We start from the raw sequence: 17,692 nt of genomic DNA, 5'->3' as shown, positions 1-17,692 counted from the left end.
GACAGGAGAGACAAACACTGCTAAAAAATGTATTCTGTTGTCAGATTTATTCCAGGATTCCTACCTGCATTCATTTACCCGCATCCCACTCATTACTAGTATTATTTATAGAGCATTGCAGGTGTCCACAGGGTAGCTTACAGTCCAAGTAAGACATAACAGAGCAAGTAATAACAAATAACAGCAGTGATGGGGAAAAGAGGTGAGAAGGATTTAATGCCCTTGTCATTTATCTCAGGCTCTCCCATATCAGAGTAGTTTCCCCATGAAGTGCCCCACACCTTCTGTGGATTCCAATGTATATTACTGTTGCTTGTGTTAATATTTTTTCTATTAATTGACTGTCAGTCCATTACTGTTGCATTTTTGCCTTGTCTTGTTTTTCATTGCATATATTTTTTCTTTTTTTTCCTTAAGAAAATTAAAAAGGAACAAAGGATTCATGCCAGCATCGAGGCTGAAATGTGGATTGCAGGGCCTTGTAATGTGGCACGCCAGGTTATGGGGGGAGAGCAAGGAGGATTACTGGAAGGTGTTCACACCACAGGAAGCCCCATCAGGGAGGAGAAAAAGATCCTATTCTCTTAAAAGGAATTGGCTGGGAAAATCCTAGCCAGAGAGGGAAGGCTGACATAAATATATAGGATCAAACTAACATAGCAAACTTTGAACTGAAGTAAGAACAGGATCAGGCCCTTAGGTACTTTCCATTAAGAATGACCTCTAGCCAAGGGGTTCATGTTCTCTACAGATGTCAGTTCAGCAAAGGGAAGATGTTCCATGTATGGCATTCAGACAGTGGTAAGACCATGCACAGAGATGCAGAACCATTCTGCTGACACACCTGGCAGCTAGATTTGGCGGTTCCTTTTAGCTCTAAATCAGGTGGTTAAAAGGTTGTATCTCTCTCTCAGGCAAGAGAGAACTAGACACTGGGACAGAGGAGTCATGCAGGAACAAACCTTAGGAACAGCAGTGCTCTGGAGGAAGTTGAGGCTTGTTATTTAAGCTAACAAAGAAGGGAAACCTTAGGAAGCAGGTTTCAGAGTAGCAGCCGTGTTAGTCTGTATCCGCAAAGAGAACAGGAGGACTTGTGGCACCTTAGAGACTAACACATTTATTTGAGCATAAGCTTTCGTGAGCTACAGCTCACTTCATCGGATGCATGCAGTGGAAAATACAGTGAGGAGATTTTATATATGCAGAGAACATGAAACAATGGGTGTTACCATACACACTGTAACGAGAGTGATCACTTAAGGTGAGTTATTATCAGTAGGAGAGCGGGGGAGGGGGGGATAGTGATAATCAAGGTGGGCCATTTCCAGCAGTTGACAAGAACATCTGAGGAACAGCGGGGGGGGAAGGGGGGAGGATAAACATGGGGAAATAGTTTTACTTTGTGTAATGACCCATCCACTCCCAGTCTTTATTCAAGCCTAAGTTAATTGTAACGAGTTTGCAAATTAATTCTAATTCAGCAGTCTCTCGTTGGAGTCTGTTTTTGAAGTTTTTTTGTTGAGGAATTGCCACTTTTAGGTCTGTAATCGAGTGACCAAAGAGATTGAAGTGTTCTCCGACTGGATTTTGAATGTTATAATTCTTGACGTCTGATTTGTGTCCATTTCCCCATGTTTATTCCCCCCCCCCCACTGTTCCTCAGACGTTCTTGTCAACTGCTGGAAATGGCCCACCTTGATTATCACTACAAAAGGTTCCCCCCTCCCCCGCTCTCCTGCTGGTAATAGCTCACCTTACCTGATCACTCTCGTTACAGTGTGTATGGTAACACCCATTGTTTCATGTTCTCTGTGTATATAAATCTCCCCACTATATTTTCCACTGCATGCATCCAATGAAGTGAGCTGTAGCTCACGAAAGCTTATGCTCAAATAAATTTGCTAGTCTCTAAGGTGCCACAAGTCCTCCTTTTCTTCTTAGGAAGCAGGTAAGTTTGGAGATTATCCAGTGTATGTGCTCTGCACTACCTGCTTAGAGGGATATCGCTAGTAATTTAAAAAGAAAGTCATGTAAATCCTTTGAGTTTTGGTTCTTCAGTCCATAGAGGATTCCAAACAATGGGGATGGATGGGTTGTGGAGTTTGACATCTCCTTCTGAATACAGTCAACCTTCTGTCCACAGTCTAAGAGCATTCATGAGAAACTTGACAAGAAATACGACGCAACATTTGGATCTGGATCCAGCCCCATCCTAACATAAAGTTCTAAGTATGGTTCTAAGTATGGTTCTGGGGTTTTGTTTCTACCCAATATTTTATTAGGGGTCTTCTGCAAAACCTGGATTCAGATCTGACTGACCACAATGGTCAGGGATGTTTGGATCTGGGCTTTTGCTTCAGGTCCATCTATAACTACACAAGTACAGAACAACAGAGGCCAGGCTCAATAACTCATAGAGGCAGCTGGCCGAGCAAAGCCAGAGAAGGCGACTGAGCTATGGAACCATGTGTGAGCTTGGTAATAGTGCAGGAATGATTTGGCATGTGCTGCTTATCTGCGGGTCTGTTCAGAGTGGTGATACAGAAGCAAGAGGGAAGGAGGAGAAAAATAAAAGGCAAAAGAAGAAAAATCTGTTTGCAGGATCCTGTCCATCCAAAGGAAATAAAAATAAAGACACAATCTTCTCTCCCAGCCAAAATGGGCACGTTAATCTCAATGAGACTCAAATACGCTGGTGGTGGGCAATGGGTGGATGGGTAGACAGATGGCTAAACTACACTGATTTCAACTCATGGAACCTAGTGTTTAACGACCACAATGTCAGGCCGAGTTAGCGCCACATGATTATTTAGACTGTACAATACCAATAGTGTTTAATGCAGAATAGAAATATCTGAGACAATGCTCTGAGACTGGCCACTTAATGAGGAATTTGAGGTGTTAGCTCAGAGATGGACTTGGGGCCCCAGTTCTGCCATGGAGAGTCATGTAGTGTCTGCTGAGGGATGGATAAAGAGTACATTGCTGCTTAATTAACAAGCAGAGCAGAACAGAGAATGAGCCACTCTCCTAAATTCCATCACATTAACAAGCAAGAAAAGGAAAAAGCCAGAGCCCATCGGAGCACAGGGCCCCATCCTGCCATGTGCTCAGATCCCTCAACTGCCCATGGAGTCAGTAGGAGCTGAATGCACTCTGCACCCAGCAGGAGGCACTTTGCACATCACAGGCTCAGACTCAATGGAACAGATTTAAATGGACATGGGTCATGAAAACCTGGAAGCCGATTTGGGCCTCGTGTTTCCAAAAATGCAAAGATATTTAAAACATAACAACAGTTACCTAGGCATTCAGCCAGTGAATGGTCACAGATGAAATTAATTCCATGCCGGCTTCACAGTAATGTGCTTACCTCACTTACCTTACTCTAAAATATATAACCACTGTTCAATAACCAACATTAGAGTCTCTCTTTAGCTTGTAATTAAACATTAATCTAATTTGCCTGGAGATGACTGGAGCCTCCAAGCATTGATATAACAGCCGATGACTTTCCCCCAGTCCACGTATTCCACCTGCCCCTCCAGCCTTTTCTCTCTTCTCTATCCTGGGATCCTTGCTAGCCTGATTCTGCAAGGGGCATGAACTTCAGTGGGAGCTGAGGGCACCCAGCACTTGGTGGCAGGCTCAAACCCTGAATGAATTACTCCAATGTCTGAATTTACTTCCCAAACTCTCCAAGTATCAATATCGGATCTCCTCCACTTCCCAAAAGGTCCCTCCTGTGGGCCAGACCCCAGTTTCCTAAGTGAAATTATTTACTGATGGCTTATGTTATTCAGAATGGCAGCACATCAATACTCAGCGGTTAAGTTTGTCAGGTTTCCTGGGGCATTCTGAAAAAAACATTTGCTACTGTAATTAGAACAACTGCCCAAACTCTACTGTTGTATTGTGCTGAGCTGGGAGAGCTGCTGGGCATGTATTTATAGACGTGCTCTGATGGTTATACTGCAAGAATGGCTCAACCCATTTTCCTTGGCTTGGGAACCCTCAAAACAAAGCTGAGCAGTTCTGATTCCCTAAGGACACGCAGGCAGACAACACTGACAGCTGAGCAGAGAACATTGATGGCTGGGCTACAGAATTCACTATTCCTTTACAGATTGTTTTTAACAACAGTTCAGTGCATGTGATAAGCACTTTAATAGGTTAGAAAAAAAAACCCTACTAGGGGCAGAATCCCGCACCGGGCAAGGAGGCCTGATAAAGCCCTCCACACCACCTTACACCCCCACTGGGGCTGCACTGGGCTTGGCAGTGGAGGGGCAGTAGATTGGGCCTCTGCACTATTAATGTCATGAACAGGCTGGTGGCATGGGCGTAACTATGGGATATAGGGCTTTGTGAATCCATTGGCCCCTACACCTCCCACAAATTATATGAAAGGGCTTCAGTTGCGACGGAGTCCATCGATTAGACAAGCAGCTGCAAAGGTAGGGGGCTACTCTGCCAACTCCTATTGTGGCCTTGGTTTAGCAGGATGGATATTGCCTCTCGAGCACAACCTCCCCAACACCCCATCTGGCTTTCACGCAGCTAGCCTCCCCCAATCAGACTGGCAGGTTGTCAGAGCAGAGACAGTGGGAACTATTTCCAAATGGTGGAAGTTTAAAGCAATCAGTCCAATTCCATGCAAAGTCTTGGGTTTCATGAAGGAACAAAACACTAACACAAGAAAGAGGAAAGCTCCAAGGATAATAGATTAGGCAATGCCGCCTCTACCTTATCTGGTTCCCATCGCTGTCCATCAGGAAGGACCAGTGGTACTTGACGAAGAGCGGGCTGCAGTTGGTCATTTTGATGTAACGTACAACCTCCGTGTCATTCAAGATGCAGCCAAAATCCAAATCCATAGTCTGGAAGTGGAGGTTTGGGAAGTGCACTTCACCCCGAAGGGTGACCTGGTCCTCATGAGGGTGTTCCAGATACCGGATAGTCAGGACCTCCTCTGCAACCCGGGTGTTCAAATCCTTTCTGTAGGAAGGGTCAAACCTGATGGAGAGATGCTGCTCCTCTCCAGTCTCCAGTGTCCTGGGCTATATTGAGACAGACAGGGGTTAATCACCGTTGTACTGAACTTTACTGGTCCAATGGTGTGAAATGCACAAACGCACAATGACAAACCATGAAAAAAATACGGGCATCTCAGCCCATCCATCTCTCAGCCTCGTTATAGCATGTCTAAGTGTCTGGCAGATCACCCCACAACGAGTCGTGTTTCAGACATTGTCAGATTCACACACATTCCTCTGCATTGCATCAATCCAGCAGAAAGTAGTTTTGCTGAATTTTGAACCCCTCAAAGTTTTGACTAACCAGTACATTGCTGGGTTCATGCTGTACTTAGGAGAGACTGAAAAAAAAGCGAACAGTACAGAGAAAAAAAAGCCAATGGAAGAAATAAAGACAGCATACTGTGAACTGGCTGTGATTTGTGTGTCACTGTTGCTCCTGTATAAAACTGTATAAAATAAGAACTGCTCCTCTGTGTGTCATAAGCCCTGTACTGTTAATAGTTATAGAGCATCTCCTTTAACTAAAGTGCTAGGGGATGGTGCTTTTTGAGCAGGAGGATCTTAGGGCTAGCCCTGTTGTCACTATTAAGTGGCTACTGTTTGCAACAAATTGGTAACCACGAAGTCCTAAATACTAGGGGTAGTCCCCTATCACTCATACAGAACACAGGATTCCCTATGTTCCTGATTTTGTAAGTGAATAACCATTTGGGTGGGGGAGGGAAACATGAGTCAAGAAAAAAGGTCAGGAACTCAAACTAGTTCTGTCAAACCTCAAAATTAGTCTGAAGTTTGCAAAACCTCAAGCTCCAATGGTTTTGCCCAACCCAAACCGAGGAGAACATTTCTGGCCAGGAAGTGATGTGGCAATTTCATGCAATACTATGGCAAGTGTGATGAGTCAGCAGGCCTGATTCTGATCTCACTTGCACTGGTTTTACTTCAGTGTAACTCCATTGACATAGGCGTGTCAGAACACAAGGCGGCTGGCTGAGGCAGGAGCAGATGCAGGCTGGGGCAGGGGCCGGAGCAAGGGCAGACTACCAGAACTACTAGGCAAGGGGAATGCTCCTGGCCAGGTAGTGATATTGAGCAAACTGAAGCAACTGCCTCCCTTGAGGAGCCTATACACCAGCCTTGGGAACATAGGCGCCAACTTCCTCTCTACCCGCGGGGTGCTCAACCTCCCCCGACCCATGCCCCCACTCCAATCCTTCCCACCCTCGCTCTGCCCCCAGCCCTGCCTGAACTCCACCCTTTCCCCCAAGGCCACACCCCACCCCATCGGTGCCTATGCTTGGGATCACCTGGATGGACCTTTGCCTGTGGATTGGCTAACCCCTCGTTAAATGGCGTGGGGTCTATCACAAGACCTTGCGATGTGGCATTGGCCCCGCACTGGCCTGTAAGGGGTTAATAGAGCCCTGTGGAAGCTGTGCGAGAAGAAGCCAATAGAAGAGGGGCTGCAAGGAGCTGCCAGTTAGAGCCTGGCAGACCAATATAAGAAGAGCCGAAGGACAGAGCAGGGTCAGTTACTCCCTGTAGTTCAAGGAGGGAGGACTGGGTGCCTGGCAGGCACAAAGAAGCTAGCACTCTGGAGAGAGCAGTGCTGGACAGGAACAGTGGACATGTTATTCCTTGACTTTAGCAAAGCTTTTGACACGGTCTTCCACAGTATTCTTGCAAGCAAGTTAAAGAAGTATGGGCTGGATGAATGAACTATAAGGTGGATAGAAAGCTGGCTAGATTGTCGGGCTCAACGGGTAGGGATCAATGGCTCCATGTCTAGTTGGCAGCCGGTATCAAGTGGAGTTCCCCAAGGGTCGTCCTGGGGCAGGTTTTCATCAATATCTTCATTAATGACCTGGAGGATGGCGGTGACTGCACCCTCAGCAAGTTTGCAGATGACACTAAACTGGGAGGAGTGGTAGATACGCTGGAGGGTAGGGATAGGTTACAGAGAGACCTAGACAAATTAGAGGACTGGGCCAAAAGAAATCTGATGAGGTTCAACAAGGACAAGTGCAGAGTCCTGCACTTAGGATGGAAGAATCCCAGGCACCGCTACAGACTAGGGACCGAGTGGCGAGGCAGCAGTTCTGCAGAAAAGGACCTAGCGGTTACAGTGGACGAGAAGCTGGTTATGAGTCAACAGTATGCCCTTGTTGCCAAGAAGGCCAATGGCATTTTGGGGTGTATAAGTAGGGGTATTGCCAACAGATTGAGGGACATGATCGTTCCCCTCTATTCGACATTGGTGAGGCCTCATCTGGAGTATTGTGTCCAGTTTTGGGCCCCACACTACAAAGAAGGATGTGAAAAAATTGGAAAACCTCCAGCGGAGGGCAACAAAAATGATGAGGGGACTGGAACACATGACTTATGAGGAGCCGCTGAGGGAACTGGGATTGTTTAGTGTGCAGAAGAGAAGAATGAGGGGGGATTTGATAGGTGCTTTCAACTACCTGAAAGGGGGTTCCAAAGAGGATGGCTCTAGACTGTTCTCAGTGGTAGCAGATGACAGAACGAGGAGTAATGGTCTCAAGTTGCAGTGGGAGAGGTTTAGGTTGGATATTAGGAAAAACTTTTTCACTATGAGGGTGGTGAAGCACTGGAATGGGTTACCTAGGAAGGTGACGGAATCTCCTTCCTTTGAGGTTTTTAAGGTCAGGCTTGACAAAGCCCTGGCTGGGATGATTTATTTGGGGATTGGTCCTGCTTTGAGCAGGGGGTTGGACTAGATTATCTTCTGAGGACCCTTCCAACCCTGATATTCTATGATTCTATGAGTGAGAGGGAGCCCCTGTCTGGCTGCTAGGACTGGCATGCTGAGGCCCTGAGGGAAGGGTGAAGAATCATAGAATCATAGAATATCAGGGTTGGAAGGGACCTCAGGAGGTCATCTAGTCCAACCCCCTGCTCAAAGCAGGACCAATCCCCAATTAAATCATCCCAGCCAGGGCTTTCTCAAGCCTGACCTTAAAAACTTCTAAGGAAGGAGATTCCACCACTTCCCTAGGTAATGCATTCCAGTGTTTCACCACCCTCCTAGTGAAAAAGTTTTTCCTAATATCCAACCTAAACCTCCCTCACTGCAACTTGAGACCCTTACTCCTTTTTCTGTCATCTTCTACCACTGAGAACGGTCTAGAGCCATCCTCTTTGGAACCCCCTTTCAGGTAGCTGAAAGCAGCTATCAAATCCCCCCTCATTCTTCTCTTCCGTAGACTAAACATCCCCAGTTCCCTCAGCCTCTCCTCATAAGTCATATGTTCCAGCCCCCTAATCATTTTTGTTGCCCTCCGCTGGACTCTTTCCAATTTTTCCACATCCTTCTTGAAGTGTGGGGCCCAAAACTGGACACAGTACTCCAGATGAGGCCTCACCAATGTCGAATAGAGGGGAATGATCACCTCCCTCGATCTGCTGGCAATGCCCCTACTTATATATCCCAAAATGCCATTGGCCTTCTTGGCAACAAGGGCACACTGTTGACTCATATCCAACTTCTCATCCACTGTAATCCCTAGGTCCTTTTCTGCAGAACTGCTGCCGAGCCATTCGGTCCCTAGTCTGTACCGGTGCATGGGATTCTTCCATCCTAAGTGCAGGACTCTGCATTTGTCCTTGTTGAACCTCATCAGATTTCTTTTGGCCCAATCCTCCAATTTGTCTAGGTCCCTCTGTATCCTATCCCTATCCCCCAGCGTATCTACTACTCCTCCCAGTTTAGTGTCATTTGCAAACTTGCTGAGGGTGCAATCCACACCATCCTCCAGATCATTTATGAAGATATTGCCAAAACCGGCCCCAGGACCGACCCCTGGGGCACTTCCCTTGATACCGGCTGCCAACTAGACATGGAGCCATTGATCACTACCCGTTGAGCCCGACAATCTAACCAGCTTTCTATCCACCTTATAGTCCATTCATCCAGCCCATACTTCTTTAACTTGCTGGCAAGAATACTGTGGGAAAAAAGGTTCTGGGGCTGCGGGGACATGGCCCAGGAAATGTACTGAGAAGTTGGAGGGGATGCAGCACGTGGCTGCCATCTACAAGGTCCCTGGGCCGGGACCTGGAGTAGTGGGTGGGCCTGGGTCCCTGCTCCCACTTGCCACTGGGGAAATGGCCAGACAGTTGACTGCAGGGCCCACAGAATGGGGGAAACACAGATTGTTACGCGGCTGGAGGACTGTGTCATGAAGAGGATGCCGTAGTCCTTGGAGAGATGTGGGTCCAGGAGTATATATGACGGCGGGCAAGGCACCATTGGGAGAGGGTACATCAACTTGCAGAGCTAATCTCCAAGATGGCCAGCAGGAAGTACCAGCATGGTTAGTGGAGCCCCATCACAGACCTGCTGATAATTGCCTCTGATGACTCATCACACCCTCTGTATCAGGGATGACTCATCAGTCCTAAGCAGGCTCAGGCGCAGGCTCAGATGTAACTCCAGCTTAGGCAGAGGCTCAGGGTCATCACAAGATATCACTGAGAGCAGAATTCGGCCCAGTGTGCACAGGATCTTAGTAGGAGAGTCTAAGTCAGACACTCCCTGGACTGTCTCAGAAGAGGGGAGACCTGTCAGGAAGTTGCTGGCGGGAATGTTGTGTGTTCCTGTAAGTGAATCTAACCCCCATGAGAACAGAATCATAGAATATCAGGGCTGGAAGGGACCTCAGGAGGTCATCTAGTCCAACCCCCTGCTCAAAGCAGGACCCAATTAAATCCCCAATTAAATCATCCCAGCCAGGGCTTTCTCAAGCCTGACCTTAAAAACTTCTAAGGAAGGAGATTCCACCACCTCCCTAGGTAATGCATTCCAGTGTTTCACCACCCTCCAAGTGAAAAAGATTTTCCTAATATCCAACCTAAACCTCCCTCACTGCAACTTGAGACCATTACTCCTTGTTCTGTCATCTGCTACCTCTGAGAACAGTCTAGAGCCATCCTCTTTGGAACCCCCTTTCAGGTAGTTGAAAGCAGCTATCATATCCCCCCTCATTCTTCTCTTCCGCAGACTAAACATCCCCAGTTCCCTCAGCCTCTCCTCATAAGTCATGTGTTTCAGTCCCCTAATCTCCTTTCCCCCTCATGTTATTCTCCCAGGGGATCTTACCCATCAGTTCCCTGAGGGAGTCAAAGTCTGATTTTCTGAAGTCCAGGGTCCATATTCTGCTGCTTTCCTTTCTTCCTTGTGTCAGGATCCTGAACTCAACCATCTCATGGTCACTGCCTCCCAGGTTCCCATCCACTTTTGCTTCCCCTACTAATTCTTCCCGGTTTGTGAGCAGCAGGTCAAGAAGAACTCTGCCCCTAGTTGGTTCCTCCAGCACTTGAACCAGGAAATTGTCCCCTACATTTTCCAAAAACTTCCTGGATTGTCTATGCACCGCTGTATTGCTCTCCCAGCAGATATCAGGGTGATTGAAGTCGCCCATGAGAACCAGGGCATGCGATCTAGTAACTTCTGCGAGTTGCCGGAAGAAAGCCTCGTCCAACTCATCCCCTTGGTCCGGTGGTCTATAGCAGACTCCCACCACGACATCACCCTTGTTGCTCAGGCTTCTAAACTTAATCCAGAGACTCTCAGGTTTTTCTGCAGTTTTATACTTGAGCTCTGAGCAGTCATACTGCTCTCTTACATACAGTGCTACTCCCCCACCTTTTCTGCCCTGCCTGTCCTTCCTGAACAGCTTATATCCATCCATCACAGTACTCCAGTCATGTGAGTTATCCCACCAAGTCTCCGTTATTCCAATCACATCATAATTCCTTGACTTTGCCAGGACTTCCAGTTCTCCCTGCTTATTTCCCAGGCTTCGTGCATTTATGTATAGGCACTTGAGATAACCCGATGAGTTGCAGTGGAGAACGGACTCCCTACTATGGATAGATACAAAAGAACAAGGGCCCCTGCTGCCTATCCCCAAAAGAAGACATTACTCTGCTGCTCCTCAGACCTCCTGGCCTTCAGAACAGTTACCTTAGACCAAGTGTATTTCACAAACTCAGAAGTGTGGGTGTCGGATGATCCAATAGTTTGCTTTGCTTTCAGATTTAACTCAGACCAACATGCTGATGATCATATAGAATTAATCCCAGTGCTACCCTTTAGAAACCTACCTGCTCTTTGCTCCTCAGACACAAACACACCAAGGAGCCTTGCATGAAACCTATGGTCTGCTTACCTGAACCTCGGCTGGCAGTGTTTGCTGGTCTGTATCACAGAGGAAGAAGGGTGCTTGTAGGGACAGGAGAACGCTGAGTGGCAGGGAGGAGATGTTCTTTAAGATCAGAGGTTCATACTGTGAAGTCAGGACATCACTGGGGTGCTGTGTAGATGCAAAGCCGTGTGAGAAAGCAAGAGAAACCCAGGAAAAGCACATGCCCACTACGACGACTGGGCTGCAGGCAGGCAACTGGGACTGGGGGGGAGATTTCAACCCTCCGCCACAGCATGGCAGCTCATTTCTACAGCTTTTGTGGCATGAGCAAAGTCCAACATGCAAATCTTTGTGCGGACACGGCCGCGGTGGCTCTGTTAGGGTGGTGATAAAGCATTTTCTGTATGAAGCAGGGTGTAGCTTTGTGTTTCTACAATGTCACAAGAAAAAATAAGGATAAGGAAATAAGGCATAAAATTTTAAGTGAGAGTAATTAGCCATTGGAACAATTTACCCAGGGTCATGGTGGATTCTCTATCACTGACAATTTTAAAATCAAGATTGGATGTTTTTCTACAAGATCTGCTCTAGGAATTATTTTGGGAACGTTCTCGGGCCTGTGGTATACAAGAGGTCAGACTAGATGATCACAATGGTCCCCTTCTGGCCTTGGTATCTATTATTCTTTCCCCTCATTTCTTCCTGGGTTCCTTTCCCCAATTTTCAAAATGTTCAAACTTGAAATTTAATCAAAATTCAAAAACCATTATGACCAGCTGTATAACTGGTCAAAGATTCAATTTTGTCAATTTCTCCCCTTTCCTCTCCCCTCCTTTTCTTTTAATTTCAAAATTTTCTCACACATCCAAAATTGGCAAAGTTTGAAAAATTTCAACCAGCTCTACCACTATTAATACTCTGCACTTTCTAGCCCTTTTCTCCCTCAAATGTATTTACCATAAACTATAACATGTGAGGCAGGGAAGTATTACTATCCCCATTTTCCAGATGGGGAAGTAGAGGCACAAAGAAGTAAAATGACTTGACCAAGATCACACAGGAAAGTGCAGTGGCAGAGTGGGCAACAGAACACAGGTTTCCTGACTCCAAGTCCTACACTTTAACTAATAAACAGTGAATCTTTCTCAGCCTCACTGGCACAAAGGGCTTTCATTCACAGAGTAAATCCTGCCAATCTTACTGATCTGAGTCCCATTAAAGTCACTGGGGTTACTTGCATGAGAAAGACAAGCAAGAAAGAAAATGGTGCTGCATATGCACTAGGCTAGGATCCTGCATAGCTCAGGTGCAAAGTGTTTTCTGTCCTTTCTGCTATAAAGACAAAAAAAGAGTGGCAGGTTCCCAATCTAGCCTATTTGTTCCTGTTTACACCTTGCATTTCTCAGAGGTTTATGATCAGTTTCTATAAAGTAGATGGTGTTTGGGAAACTAAATGTATTTATCTCAAGCAGTGATAGTGTCATTACAGCCAATAAATCAGAGGGTATGGAACCAAACCGAATGCAGAGAGACAGCTGGGACAACTGGATGGCACCAAATTAAACCTGAATGTTGAGTTCTAACAGCTCATTCATACGGGCTCCATCAGTGGTTCTCAAACTGTGGGTTGGGACCCCAAAGTGGATTGTGACCCCATTTTAATGGGGTCGCCAGGGCTGGCTTAGACTTGCTGGGCCCGAGGGCTTGGGCTTTGGCCTCCTGGCCTGGGGCTGTGGGGCTTTGGCTTTGCAATCCCCACCCCCGGGATGGCGGGGCTTATGTGGGCTCAGGCTTCTGTCCCCCCTCCTGGGGTCCTGTAGTAATTTTTCTTGTCAGAAGGGGGTTGAGGTGCAATGAAGTCTGAGAACCATTGGACTACATAACAGAACTGCGGTTCTGCAACATTGCTGGCTGTGGGGAATAGAGAATAGGGATGAACAAGCAGGAGTGGGGTGGGAAAATTGCTTCCCATCATCAGATATCCTGCAGGATAGGGGATGAAGATGCAGGAATCTGATTGCAGAGATGAGTGGGATTGAACTGCTTATGTATGAGAGTTACATTTCTTAACACAGCCGTTGCTTAAGAATGTCTACGAATCCTTATGAATACAGAGGGAAAAGCAATTGGCAAGAATGGAGATGCATTAATACACCAGTTCATATATCAATAGTGTGGAGAGCAGATTTAGAATCATAGAATAACAGAGTTGGAAGGGACCTCTGGAGGCCATCTAGTCCAACCCCCTGCTCAAAGCAGAACCAATCCCAACTAAATCATCCCAGCCAGGGCTTTGTCAAGCCTGACCTTAAAAACTTCTAAGGAAGGAGATTCCACCACCTCCCTAGGTAATGCATTCCAGTGTTTCACCACCATCCTAGTGAAAAAGTTTTTCCTAATATCCAACCTAAACCTCCCCAACTGCAACTTGAGACCATTACTCCTTGTCCTGTCATCTGCTATCACTGAGAATAGTCTAGATCCATCCTCTTTGGATCCACCTTTCAGGTAGTTAAAAGCAGCTATCAAATCCCCCCTCATTCTTCTCTTCCGTAGACTAAACAATCCCAGTTCCCTCAGCCTCTCCTCATAAGTCATGTGCTCTAGACCCCTAATCATTTTTGTTGCCCTCCGCTGGACTGTTTCCAATTTTTCCACATCCTTCTTGTAGTGTGGGGCCCAAAACTGGACACAGTACTCCAGATGAGGCCTCACCAATGTCGAATAGAGGGGAACGATCACGTCCCTCGATCTGCTGGCAATGCCCCTACTTATACATCCCAAAATGCCATTGGCCTTCTTGGCAACAAGGGCACACTGGTGACTCATATCCAGCTTCTTGTCCACTGTCACCCCTAGGTCCTTCTCTGCAGAACTGCTGCCTAGCCATTCGTTCTCTAGTCTGTAGCGGTGCATTGGATTCTTCCGTCCTAAGTGCAGGACTCTGCACTTGTCCTTGTTGAACCTCATCAGATTTCTTTTGGCCCAATCCTCCAATTTGTCTAGGTCCCTCTGTATCCTATCCCTACCCTCCAGCGTATCTACCACTCCTCCCAGTTTAGTGTCATCTGCAAACTTGCTGAGGGTGCAATCCACACCATCCTCCAGATCATTAATGAAGATATTGAACAAAACCGGCCCCAGGACCGACCTTTGGGGCACTCCGCTAAATACCAGCTGCCAACTAGACATGGAGCCATTGATCACTACCCGTTGAGCCCGACAATCTAGCCACCTTTCTACCCACCTTGTAGTGCATCCATTTGGACCTGAAGGGAAAGTAGGAAACTACAGTTTCTCTTGTCAACCTAATTTCAAGTACAGTGGGGCAGAACCTCAACTGGTATAAACTGTCATTGCTCCAGTGAAGGACTAGGAGTCTATCCTAGTCCTGGAAAGACCTGGTATAACAGACTGCCATGTAATGACAACATTAGGTATAGAACTGGTACTTTTGAGAGTTTGTCATGACTCCCCCAGTACAGATGGACTAGTGGTAACCAAGGCACCTAGCTATACTGGTGGAAGGGAACAAAAAATAATCTCTACAACATTTTTAAAAAGTCTTTGAATCTTTCCTAAATCAGATGCATCGAGAGCTCACATAATGGGGTGGGGCAATGGTTTGACTGGCATTCATTTGTGATGATCTGGAACCCCGCTCGTGGCCTTGGCATTGCCAGCCATGGCACCATCCCACACGGAAGCTGATCAGTTCTTTATTACACAACACACTAACATGCGACTTGCCCAGTGGCCTTGGGGAGGAGTGGGCAGGTGTAATTTCCAGCTCAAGGAAACACCCCTGCCCTAGCTGGGATTGAGCTAGTGTGGCAAAAATAGAAGTGGGGCCGCCATGGCTGGCCGCCCCAAGTATGATCCCGGCCAAGATGACAAGTAGGTACTCAGGGCAGCGAACCCTCCCACTGCTTGCACCGCCGCAGCTGCACATCTATTTTTAGCATGGTAGCTCAATCACAGCTAGTGCAGGTATGGCTACTCAAGCTCGGAATGACACCTTAGAGCTCCAGCATAGACATGCCCTGAGCGTCGCTTGGTGTAGAATGGAGATAATCATTCTTATCTACCCACAGCCACAGGGGGACAGTGAGGAATAATTAATTAATGCTTGTAAAGGAGGTTGACCATGTAAAACACTATTAAAGGTGAAATCCTAACCCCTCTGAAGTCAATTGAAAAACTGCCATTGCTTTCAGTGGGGCCAGGATTTCACACAGTCTTTGTACATGTTTGTGTATATACACACATGCGCGCGCGCACACACACCATATCCTTTCAAACAGCCATTTGGATGACTATCTATTAAATGCCAGCAGTCAGCCTAATGGTTTACCTTCTCCACTCGGAAAGTGATCTCTCTGGAGGAGAGGTGCAGAATGGGTGCGATAAATTCACATGTGACGTCCACTTTCATTATCCGTTCCTTCCCAGACTGCTTCCCTATAATGGCATGGCAAATCAACCGTTCCTTCACGACCTGCGCAGGAAACAGTCACAGCACACTGTCAGTATTGAGATACGTATTGGCTGCTGGTACAAAGCCAATGGGTTCCAGGTGCACGTACAGAAGCCTGTTACCTATCCTTGGCACTCACTGGGCACCATGGCCTATAGTCATAAAGATATATACATCTGTCTGTAAAATGTCCTGTGTTTCTTTATACTGCATTCTGTTTTTTCAGTACTAAAATGTCCATAATACCATGTGTTCTGCAACTCCGGATGAAGACACTTGTGAATTAGGTGCTACCTATGACCATAATAACTAAAGCATCAAATGAATATTTTTATGATTTATCCCTTTGCCAAGCACCACACTTCTATAAAACTGGAGGGAATCATTTTTAAAAAAACAGGTGCTATATTAAGGAAAATAGATTGAAAAGGAATCCTGATGCCAGCAAACCTGCCCTCAAAACCATCACAGAAATTATAGGCAGAAAGGACCCAATAATTCAGTCAGCTCTTTTCCTTGTCAATGCAAGATTCGTCCCTCCTCTGTGTTTGTGTTTGTCTGATCCAGTTTTAAAAGTCCTCTGCATTGCAGCTTGCAACACATTCCTTGGGAGTCAACTGACCAACATAACAACTCTCACGTCAGGAGATTTTTCAGAGTCACCTTACACTTTCCCTTACACAAGAACGGCCATAGTGGGTCAGACCAAAGGTCCATCTAGCCCAGTATCCTGTCTGCCGACAGTGGCCAATGCCAGGTGCTCCAGAGGGAATGAACAGAACAGGGAATCATCAAGTGATCCATCCCCTGTTGCCCATTCCCAGCTTCTGGCAAACAGAGGCGAGGGACACCATCCCTGCCCATCCCGGCTAATAGCCATCGATGGACCTGTCCTCCATGAACTTATCTAGTTCTTTTTTGAACCCTGTTATAGTCTTGGCCTTCACAGCATCCTCTGGCAAAGAGTTCCACAGACTGACTGTGTGTTGTGTGAAGAAATACTTCCTTTTGTTTGTTTTAAACCTGCTGCCTATTAATTTCATTGGGTGACCCCTAGTTCTTGTGTTATGAGGAGGAGTAAATAACACTTCCTTATTTATTTTCTCCAAACCTGTCATGATTTTATAGCCCTCCATCATATCCCCACTTAGTCGTCTCTTTTTCAAGCTGAACAGTCCCAGTCTTATTAATCTCTCCTCATACGGAAGCCGCTCCATACCCCTAATAATTTTTGTTGCCCTTTTCTGAACCGTTTCCAATTCCAATATAACTTTTTTGAGATGGGGCAACCACATCTGCACGCAGTATTCAAGATGTGGGCGTACCATGGATTTATATAGAGGCAACATGATATTTTCTGTCTTATTATCCATCCCTTTCTTAATGATTCCCAACATTCTGTTTGCTTTTTTGAGTGGATGTTTTCACAGAACTAGCCACCAGGACTCCAAGATCTCTTTCATGAGTTGTAAAAGCTAATTTAGACCCCATCATTTTATATGTATAGTTGGGATTATGTTTTCCAACGTGCATTACTTTGCATTTTTCGACACTTAATTTCATCTGTCATTTTGTTCCCCAGTCACCCAGTTTTGTGAGATCCTTTTGTAGCACTTCACAGTTTGCCTGGGACTTAACTCTCTTGAGCAGTTGTGTATCATCTGGAAATCTTCTTCAATTTCATCCCATTACTCCTAAGCTATCCCCTATGGTGCTATAACAACACATTTTTCTCCTTCCCTGGAGTTTGGCACCCTCCCAGTACTTGTTAAAGTTGTCACATAACCAAGCTATGTACCCAGAGCCCTTCTCAGTCTTAAGCCCATAGCTGCAGGGCAGTGAACACCTACATGCTGCTACCCAGCAGCAGCTATAACCAGCTCATGCTCCACTACTCATGCCTGCTGCAGGCACAGACCACGGAGAGTCCTGCCTCGGGGGGTCTGAGAGGCAGCAGCCTCATGGCTCCAGATTGGCTCCCCACCCTATGTAAACCCAAGGGATGG

At 46.5% G+C, this 17,692-nt stretch overlaps 1 protein-coding gene across 2 annotated transcripts in view; it reads right to left on the bottom strand.

Moving 5' to 3' along the window:
* Positions 1-17,692, bottom strand: part of HYDIN (HYDIN axonemal central pair apparatus protein) — a 446,380-nt gene that overhangs the window by 185,415 nt on the left and 243,273 nt on the right. For both annotated transcript variants that reach the window (XM_043526330.1, XM_043526331.1), the window contains exons 21-23: positions 15,564-15,707; positions 11,234-11,377; positions 4,747-5,060 (exon numbers count right to left, since the gene is read on the bottom strand). In XM_043526330.1, coding sequence (XP_043382265.1) covers positions 4,747-5,060; positions 11,234-11,377; positions 15,564-15,707 — 602 coding nt within the window. The remainder of the gene's footprint in view (positions 1-4,746; positions 5,061-11,233; positions 11,378-15,563; positions 15,708-17,692) is intronic.

This window comes from Chelonia mydas, chromosome 12 (assembly GCF_015237465.2).
Source record: "Chelonia mydas isolate rCheMyd1 chromosome 12, rCheMyd1.pri.v2, whole genome shotgun sequence".
In the NCBI taxonomy this organism is placed as follows: Eukaryota; Metazoa; Chordata; order Testudines; family Cheloniidae; genus Chelonia; species Chelonia mydas.
This window is presented reverse-complemented; position numbering and strand designations above follow the sequence as displayed.